Raw genomic sequence first — 10843 nt, 5'->3', positions numbered from 1 at the left:
GCAGCTAACAACAACCACAAGCCGTACAGCTAGCAAGTTGCCGGGGTAGCCGCGTACTGTGGTGGCCGACGCTGCCCGTTAGTCATGTCTGAAAAAAACACTCAAAAAACAAATTATATAAAAGCATGGCTTGTAAAAGTTTTAAGGCAGAATCTATCACTTATTTTACATGGACGCAATTGATGACAGTATTTGTGAAGTTTAGGAAAAAAAATGATGTAAAGTTTGGTTTTATTCAGGCACAGCAGTAGACAGCTAAGGACACAGAAATTGAAGCTTAAACGCTTTCCCACCAAACATTGGAGCATGTTGTAGCTTCACAGTCTAGTAGCGGATGGAAATGTGTGAAAACTCTGTAAAACTGTGCAGGAAAATAAGTAAATAATAAAGTAAAATAAAATATTTAATGGTTACAGTGTTTATAGTGATCTAATGTACCCCATATAACTTGCAAAAAAAATAACAAATGATGATAACAGCAATAATCACAACAGTAGTTTTCTGATAATAATAATAATGATATTGTTGGTGGTGGTATTATTGATTAAACGATTTGTAGATCAATCTACTAGCCAAGCAGTTGTCAGGCAGTTTAGTATCAGACTTCAATAAAGTTGGTTTAGGATAATTTGTGAAAAATAAATGGAACAGGAATGTTTTAAATAAATGCAGGAGATGCTGAGATGTCCTGATTTATAATCAGGGTAAAAAAAAAAAAGATGTATCCTACAATTACCAAATTAAGCCACTCTATAGCATCTTTCATTAGACGCTCCCTGTCTGGCTCTCTTCTCTGGAGCAAAGTTCTCATTTCAAGTTTCCAAGCCCAAACTAAGATAACAGTGATAACATCCCAGGGTGATTTTTTCACAGACTTTGGAAAGCTTACTCCACGGTCACAGAGGACATTATACAACTGCACATGGCTAGTAAACTAAACTTTGTGTGTAGAATTAAGTAAAACCCAGTTTTGATGTCACTTTACGTGCTCATTTTGATCATTTAATCAAAATAGATAGAAAGATAGAAAGATTGATTGACGATTGACTGATTATGAATTGGTTTGTAAAATTGCAAATAGGCATGTATTATTATTATTACTTTACATTTAATAGTATTTACTTACGACCTTTTTAATCAGCTTCCTATACATCTCAATTTGATTTAAATAATTTCATCACCTACAACAGTCACCAATATTTTTGTATGGTTTCAACCGTTCTTGCTGCAGAGAAAGCAGCTTTTTCACTATTAATTGGTTCTCCTGACAGTAGGCTACTGTGTTTTGAGCAGGTATTAGTCATCTAATTGGGCTATTTTAAAAGGCTATATCCTTACAGTGGCTACAGTGGGCTGTAAGCAGAGGGGTAGTGGTATCTCTTTAATCATCAAAGGTCACACACACGGATGAATGCGCTCCAAAAAAAAAAGTTCCAGATTTGGTATTTAAGGGCTATGTGGTTAAATCTGCATGTTGTCTCAGTTCAGTGTCAGTGTGGGTTTCTGGCTTCGCACTGTGTTAAACAAGATTATGGGATGCACGGGATGGGATGTAGGGCTCTCCCAGCCTAACGCGTATTTGTCGGCTCGGATGCAGCAGCTTCCTCTGTAAAGCGCTGCTCCCGCACACTCCGTCAGTCACACCGCCTCTCATCCCGCCACGGATGCTGCTGTAGGATGCTGCCGGAGGATCCAACCCGACAGTCCGAGCCGTGACACATCTCTGCTGGGATAAGTCGATTTGGACCGGGACCAAGCACAGCCGCAGAACAAACAAAGAAGGGCTAAAGCTGCAAAACTCTCATCAGCTGATCCTCGTTTTTTTTTTTTGTTTTTTTTTCAACTTGATCCCGGAGCGTGGTAGTCGTCGGCGCGGATGCAGCCCGACTCCGGCACCAGAAGTTGGACAGCCAGAAATTTGAATGCCATGACTCTTGAGTTTGCACAAGGTTTCCAGCGCGGTGCAGACGGCGTGCAGCTTCACAGAAACCTCAAGGCGGACTTCTCCTTTGTGTGCAGGTTGTGTGTTATCTGATCAACATGTGGCACGTAAATAAAAGGCAGCTTTAGTCTGTCTGAGGCATGGAGCAATACTGATCCCCAGAGAGCCCATGGGTGCTGCTTATTATTCACAGTAATGGAATGAAGACACTATCTTGATACGATGGATGATAGATCCAGCAAGCTCATCTTGGTTCCTGTTTTAGCTGTCCTTTTTGTTATGATAGGTTACCAGTACATATGTCCCGCTGGCAGCAATTCGTGCCACTTTAAGGCTGGGGAGAAATTAAGGGGGGTGAGCCTACTTTCCAGCCCGTACCAGGACAGCGACGATTTCTACAGAGATCAAGACCTGGAGGATGACAGCCCTCCTAAACTACCGTCCAAATTCAACTTCACCGAAAGAGACCTTGACAGACACGTGGAGTTCAACATCAAAGGGGACGACGTGATAGTGTTTTTGCACATCCAGAAGACCGGAGGAACCACTTTCGGGAGACACTTGGTGAGGAATATTCGTTTGGAGCAGCCGTGCGACTGCAAGCCAGGACAGAAGAAATGCACATGTCACCGTCCAGGGAAAGAGGAGTCCTGGCTCTTCTCCCGGTTCTCCACTGGCTGGAGCTGCGGACTGCATGCAGACTGGACCGAGCTAACGAACTGTGTGCCTGTCATTATGGATAAGAAGGAGGCCCAGAGGAATAAAAGGTATATGTGTGTGTGTGTGTGTGTGTGTGTGTGTGTGTGTGTGTGTGTTTTAAGGCTACCTTTGGGGACTCCCTTCAAACTAAAGATCAATAACTGGAGAGGGCTTGTCCAGGTGGGGACAAAAGACACCCCCAATTGAGAAAAAGCAGATCTTTTTAGGTCAGCGGTAGTTAAGATTAGAGTTAGGCAAGTAGTGGTTATGGTTGGGGTAAGTCTCCAGGAGATTAATGTGTTACTATGTAATGTCCCCATGAGTGGTTTAACTAAATGTGTGTGTGTGTGTGTGTGTGTGTGTGTGTGTAGATGCAGGAACAACCTCTGCGGTCCCCTAAAACCACAAGGGCCACAGAGCAAGTGTGTGCAAACATGGGCATGCTAGACAAGTCTAATTTTGTCCCGGTGTAAATTTGCATTGCCCGCTGTCATAAACAGGAACAGGTAATGTGAGCAGTGATGGATGGGATGGGTATTGATGGTGTTCCCACTGGAGTGATATACTGCAGTGTAGTCAGGAAGTCAGGAACAGACCTAAAGTTTACTGTCATGAGTGTATAGTCACAGATTAGACATTTACTGCAAGCTTCCTCAAAGAAAACTGACAAAATACATATTAAAAAGGAAAAGACAATACATTTATATACATTACAAACATTCATGGGAGGTGGGTATGTGAGACTGGGGATGATGCAATAGTATAAAGTGCTATAACAACTTTCACACTTTGCATGATGCTCAGACATATAAATTGTCTGTTTGTCCTTTCTGCCCCTCACAATGAACTTCCCGTCCAGCTGTGCCGATATCCTCCCGATCTGCGCCAATGAGTGATAGTGCTGATCCATTTACAGGACTCCCCTTTCACAGCAGAGATGATGTTGTTTGTGAGCTTAATGCTCCAAATGTTGTAGCTCTCTGAAGCTCCAATTGCACCCATTGAATATTTGAGCATTTTATGACAGCACACACACACTGAATCCATAAGGAGGAGTTAAAGGGTTGGTGACTGATGCTCTTTGCTGATTTTTCATCCTTCTGAATGAGGGGGCATACACCCCTGTCGATTAAGCTGTCCAAAGTTTGGGTGTATTGCATTCAGAGCTGACCCTTAACTCTCCCTGCATCCTTGGCCTTTGTCTTAGGTGATGTATCAAAGTCCCTTTGGAGATGTTCCTGTTGGCTTACAGAACCTGTGCACTACTGTTGTACCATACAAAGTCTTCAAATGACTCCAAGATACTTGGTTTGTTATCTGAGTTGAGAAGCAAAGTGGAACCAGTTGAAAATGCATTACTTCTCCAATATTTTCTGTTGTAATTGCAGTAGAAAAGACTTGCTTTTCACTTGCTTGTATTAATGTGATAGAGACGCAGTACAATTACTAAATGGGGCGCATTGTAATGAACCAGTGAGCAATATCTGTGTGTGCATTTTCAATTAGCTGAGTGGATGTGTGTATTTTTTAATGCAGTCAGTATTTTCTGGAGTCACTGATTCTTTAAATTGCATTACAGTTTAGGTAATTCATTAAAGATAGCACATTACTAGTCTCTTACTCAGTTGTACATCGCATCAGCTAGAAAAGTCACCGACCAAATGTGTTGTCACACAAGCTGAATTTCTGAAAAGCAGAGAGTTTCCAGCTCTGTTTTGAAAAATACAATCTTACACTGAAGTACATGAGCACATGATTTATTTCTGCTGTGCCAAGTGTTTCCTTTACTCGGAAAAGTGCTCACTGGATGCGACAGCTCTTCATTTCACAGCTGCAGCATCTATTCTGCACTTACAGTCCTCTCATCCCTTGTTCTTTAGTGGGCTCCTACAGCATCTATTCTGAGATAATTCTGCCTTGACCGAGACTGTTGGCAGACACACTGTTAGATCCCCTCACTAACCAGCCACTGCGCATATCCTGAGTGAGATGACTAATAGTATCATGCAAATTTCACCTACATAATCATTTTGTGTATGAGCAATGTCCTAATTAAACATCTTAAATGGTATAAGGTCGAAGTTAAAAAAGCAGCCTTGCCCAGTAACATAACTAATTTGTAATGAAGATGCACTAATCCACTTGTTACAAAAATCTTTACTCTTCCTAAGGGTGCAATGGCGAATACCAGTCGTATATCACAGCCAAATTCAGATGGCATACCCTTGTTTTGCGGTTGAGAGCCTCAGATTGAGTGGCCGTCTATGTGCGGTCCCAGGCATTCACCTTGCCAGCTACTGAGATGGCAGTCGGGGGGGCTGAGGGGCTGAGGGGCTGAGGTGGGCTGTGATGGCACTGCCTGCATGGCGTTCTACAGCCTTTTCAGCCGGGCAGGGCGCAGTGCAGAGTGAGCCAGCCATGCGGCCCAGGAAAGGTCAGGCGTGTCAGACTGGATCAGTGTGTGGGTCCTGCGGCGTGGCTCCCCTGGAGTGTGCTGTCAGTCAGGGGAGAAGTGGAGCAGGCAGACCAGCTCTCCTCAGGGGCTTTTTCCGAGAAACTTACCTCTAAGTGCAGTCCTCTTAAGTTGCTTTGTGGAGAACGTCGTGGCATTACCATGTCTGCTGAATGAATTTGGCTTGTTGAGCAGGTTGTTTTCCTCTCAGGTGATTTCAGAGGACTGCAGGGAAGAGAGCTGCTAGAATTATTTCTGATTGTTACATGTTCATTAGCTTACTGTTTAGTATTGGAGTAACTCAGGTAGATATATTTAATATATTCAGCGTGACACTGGGTCACAAAACAAGGAGCTGATTTTCAAATTGTACTTGCATTAAGCAAAGGCTGAGTAAATCATGTCTTCAGAAGTGTGTGTAGCAAAAGGTTGCAGGTTAGTATCAGAGAAATATTTGATGTTTTCTTTACATTCAAATGAGAGCATGCTTATTCAGTTTCTCATTGCAAAATCTTGCCACCAGTTTCCATCCCAGTGCAGTCAGAACATCTGTCACTGAGATTGAAAAAAACAACCACACGGATTTGTTGTTATGACAGGTCTGAGGTGAGGAAATTTCATTATCAAACCCACAAAAGTTCCTACAGTGAAGTATACATTATATGCCTTCCATATGCTGATGTTAGGATGTCGACTATATTATCAACACTATCTTGTTGCTGCTGTTTACATTCTCCCAGATGCAAATCCCAAAAATATACTTCAAATAAATCTGTAGTGTATTTTTTGGATTTGCATCTGGGAGAATGTAAACAGCAGCAACAAGATAGTGTTGATAATATAGGATGTATATGTATAAATGCATATAAATAACTGTATAGATTATTTTGTTTTATGTTTTATTCTATCTTTTTCTGTTCTATATTTAATTATATATTTAGTGTGTTTGTTGTGCAACCCTATGTTGTAAAATGACACATTACACCTTAATTTGAACGATGATGTAAAATTTAATATGTCGAGGTAACAGTTAAGCTACAGTAGAATCTTTTTTATATCTGATGGTCCCATCTAATCACCAGAAGGACACTCTTAGAGCGCAGACCTACGCCAAAGCCAATACTCCAATCCGCTTTTAATTGCCCGTTTTAGTTCCACTCCAAAATTTAACAGGTTCTTTCCACACCACACCGTTCGACCAAGTTACTTGAACTTAGGTGCAGTAGCTTTTCCCCTAATCCTGTTCACACAAAGACAAATGGAAACATAATTTCCCATCACAACAAAAACCATTTAAGATACGATTCTGCAGGCTTGCCATTAATAGCAGAAGAAGCCACATGACGCTTTTGTCACACATCAGAGAAACTGAGAAGCTTCTTCTATGTGAGCACAAGGTCACTCAGTCAGAAAACACAAAGAGGAACTGCTTCTTCAGTTGAGGTGAATTACTAATTATTTGATTAAGTAATTGTGTACATATGTTCTATACAGTGGGGCAAAAAAGTATTTAGTCAGCCACCAATTGTGCAAGCTCTCCCACTTAAAAAGATGAGAGAGGCCTGTAATTTTCATCATAGGTACACTTCAACTATGAAAGACAGAATGGGGAAAGAATCCAGGAAATCACATTGTAGGATTTCTAATGAATTAATTGGTAAATTCCTCGGTAAAATAAGTATTTGGTCACCTACAAACAAGCAAGATTTCTGGCTCTCACAGACCTGTAACTTCTTCTTTAAGAGGCTCCTCTGTCCTCCACTCGTTACCTGTATTAATGGCACTTGTTTGAACTTGTTATCAGTATAAAAGACACCTGTCCACAACCTCAAACAGTCATACTCCAAACTCCACTATGGCCAAGACCAAAGAGCTGTCAAAGGACACCAGAAACAAAATTGTAGACCTGCACCAGGCTGGGAAGACTGAATCTGCAATAGGTAAGCAGCTTGGTGTGAAGAAATCAACTGTGGGAGCAATTATTAGGAAAAAAATGGAAAAATGGAAGACATACAAGACCACTGATAATCTCCCTCGATCTGGGGCTCCACGCAAGATCTCACCCCGTGGGGTCAAAATGATCACAAGAACGCTGAGCAAAAATCCCAGAACCACACGGGGGGACCTAGTGAATGACCTGCAGAGAGCTGGGACCAAAGTAACAAAGGCTACCATCAGTAACACACTACGCCACCAGGGACTCAAATCCTGCAGTGCCAGACGTGTCCTCCTGCTTAAGCCAGTACATGTCCAGGCCCGTCTGAAGTTTGCTAGAGAGCATTTGGATGATCCAGAAGAGGACTGGGAGACTGTCATATGGTCAGATGAAACCAAAATAGAACTTTTTGGTAAAAACTCAACTTGTCGTGTTTGGAGGAGAAAGAATGCAGATACAGTTGCATCCAAAGAACACCATACCTACTGTGAAGCATGGGGATGGAAACATCATGCTTTGGGGCTGTTTTTCTGCAAAGGGACCAGGACGACTGATCCGTGTAAAGGAAAGAATGAATGGGGCCATGTATCGTGAGATTTTGAGTGAAAACCTCCTTCCATCAGCAAGGGCATTGAAGATGAAACGTGGCTGGGTCTTTCAGCTTGACAATGATCCCAAACACACCGGCCGGGCAACGAAGGAGTGGCTTCGTAAGAAGCATTTCAAGGTCCTGGAGTGGCCTAGCCAGTCTCCAGATCTCAACCCCATAGAAAATCTTTGGAGGGAGTTGAAAGTCCGTGTTGCCCAGCGACAGCCCCAAAACATCACTGCTCTAGAGGAGATCTGCATGGAGGAATGGGCCAAAATACCAGCAACAGTGTGTGAAAACCTTGTGAAGACTTACAGAAAACGTTTGACCTCTGTCATTGCCAACAAAGGGTATATAACAAAGTATTGAGATGAACTTTTGTTATTGACCAAATACTTATTTTCCACCATAATTTGCAAATAAATTCTTTAAAAATCCGACAATGTGATTTTCTGGATTTTTTTTTCTCATTTTGTCTCTCATAGTTGAAGTGTACCTATGATGAAAATTACAGGCCTCTCTCATCTTTTTAAGTGGGAGAACTTGCACAATTGGTGGCTGACTAAATACTTTTTTGCTCCACTGTATGTATGTAGAATGAAGGAGCTACATCTTTCATTTCATTGCGCAACCCTTTGTTGTATAATGACAAATAAATGAACCTTGGAATGAGATGAAGCAGTGAGGCAACCCCTGTATATTTTTGAGGACATTGCAAGGTTTATTTTTTTGGAGCAGGTGGCCAAATCTTACATTTTGCACCATTAAGTTGGTGCGTTTTTTAGTTGGAATCAGGAGGAGATGAAGACAAGTAACCTCTGATTCCACCTGAACCTCTCTTTTATTCCACATTCTTCCTCATAAATTAGATTTCTCACTGTTCCCCTGAAAATGTGGTGTAATAGCAACACTAAGTGGGAAACTGGATGTTGTGCTGATATACAAATGAATGGAATTAATCAGGGTCATCCTTTTTGTTGGATAATTTGATGCTGCTGTTGATAATGTCAGCACCTCTCACACTGTATGTCTGTAGAGGCTAGACAAGGCTTGTCAGCTGATGTGGTGATTTGGTAACATTTAATGGCCTGCCTTTGAATTTGTATTGAAATGATCTGAACTTCTATCTCATCATATCTCTTCTTGTCCTTGAAAACTAATGTATCACTTTGATGGAACATCTATTATGCAGATTATTTGAGTTCAAGAATGGTCCAGAGCCTGTCCATTACTCATAAATCTGCATGAGTCTGAGGAGAAATTAATATTTATTCTTAGTTCTTCAAAGCCTTACCTCCACCATGGAGGTTATGTGTAATTAAACCATATTCTTAAGTTATCAGAGTGTTGGTACTGTACAGTACAGTATGTACAGCTGTTTACTGTCTAACTGTGGCTCAGTTTGTTCATTTGCCTGAGTGTCAATTATAAAGTTTTGATGTGGATAGAGCCACCGTAGCTCCTGAACTTTATTCATCACTTTAAGTACAACTGTACACAGCAGCCCAGCTTCTCAAGTCAATAAATGCACATCATAAATAAAGGGGAAACACAATGAATCACAAAGTTAAAACAATCAATGGCTCTTTGCTCAAAACTATAGGTGAAAGAGTGCATAGCTCTAGATTTCTACCGAGTAATTTGCAAACAAATCCATCTTCCTTGTGTTTTTCAGCTCCATTCAAATGTCGAGTAAGAAATTCAAGTTGGGTTTTAAAAACAAAATTGACTTGAGCACAGGCTGTAAAGGTAGCCAACATTGAGTCAAGATTGAATAAGCTCATATGCTTACTTGTGTTCCTAGACCAACCCTACCTTACCTCATCCATTTGTTACATATTTAGCAGGTAGATTCATGTATTTCAGTAGGTTAAAGGCTATAAACACTCACATAGAGATGTAAACAATATTCAGACCAATAAAATGAATATACATTTTAGAAGTTTTTAATGTTTCAGTACCTTTTTATGTACAGTCTTTATGTACCTATCTACAGCTCAGCTGTGCCCCTTCTAACTATGGCCTAATTGTAATTTTATGCACATGCTGATGTTGCAGTTTTTATTAATTATAAAATCTTCATTAGCAGCTTTCTTGTTGGTTATGCATAATGAATGCTCAGTTCAGAAGTACAAAGACACCACAGATAAACTCAAGTGCAGTACGGACGCTTTTCGATACCCGCCTTTGATGACACGCAGGTAGAGGGAGATGTGCCCATAGAGCAATAACAGAGAATGTCCTCTGCTGTGATCCTGGATAGGGATGTTTAGATCACAGTGTCCTCGAGGTTTTTATGCTATGTGGACTGAAAAGCTGTCTTACAAGTTGTGTATATTCTTAAGCAGAAAAGAACAACAATTGGCAACAACTGCAATTACAATTTTCATGATTACTATTTTCTTGTGAATTCTTTACTTTGTTAATGATATCAGTAACTGAACAATGTTTATCGAACTGTTTTGATGTAGCCTTCGGTTGCTGTACGTTTGATTTAAAGGCTACTTTCTTAATGACCACATACCTAACTGCTGTTGGTTTTCTGGAAGGTGACGGAAAACTACTGTGTGCATTACGTTCCTGATGTGCTTCTGTCCCAGTCTCTTGTAGGTTGGAGTAGCTGGAATAGTACCTAATGAATTATGGGTAGCAATACTCTACGGGAATTATCTGCTTGGCTGGGATCATTCTTTATTCATCAGGTTACTTTTTGTAATTATGCAACTGTATTAACATAAAACTACTGTATGTGTGTGTCACCTACTGATTCTGTGACACTGCAAAACTATTACAGCTCCTGCAACACAATATATTGTTTTCCTTCCAGTCATAGAAATAACATATTCACATTTCGTAAATTTCCATTCCAATCCTACATGAGTAGTAATAGATAGTTATTACTTACCTGGCACACTGATGATCCTTGGCTGATTAACACCATAAATCATATTTTATTCATATTAAGTGATGCAGACAGGGCTGCAATTACTGCATAGTCATTACCACTTAGAGCTCTGATCATTGAACCATGCGTGTCTCACTCTACTATCTGAGCACGACATCTACCAATGTTGGGCCTTTACCTGGATCGGCATGTGGGAGGGAGTCATTAACAACTTGACCCACATGAACTTAAACTTGCACAGACCTGATGTATTTTACATTTTTCCAACTCTGATGCAGATTCTCCGTTTCATTATTGCACAGCATTTGGGCCCTTTCTCA

General features: G+C 40.9%; 1 protein-coding gene across 1 annotated transcript in view; it reads left to right on the top strand.

Annotated features, from left to right (window-relative positions):
- The first annotated feature begins 2164 nt into the window (after positions 1–2164).
- hs6st3b (heparan sulfate 6-O-sulfotransferase 3b) overlaps positions 2165–10843 on the top strand; it is a 59840-nt gene continuing 51161 nt past the window's right edge. Inside the window, exon 1 of the mRNA XM_070838504.1 lies at positions 2165–2709. Within this exon, the coding sequence (XP_070694605.1) occupies positions 2165–2709 (545 nt within the window). The remainder of the gene's footprint in view (positions 2710–10843) is intronic.

The sequence above is a fragment of the Pempheris klunzingeri genome, chromosome 10, assembly GCF_042242105.1.
Source record: "Pempheris klunzingeri isolate RE-2024b chromosome 10, fPemKlu1.hap1, whole genome shotgun sequence".
NCBI lineage: Eukaryota > Metazoa > Chordata > Actinopteri > Acropomatiformes > Pempheridae > Pempheris > Pempheris klunzingeri.
The sequence above is the reverse complement of the archived record's forward strand: the minus strand, read 5'-3'. Positions and strand labels throughout refer to the sequence as shown.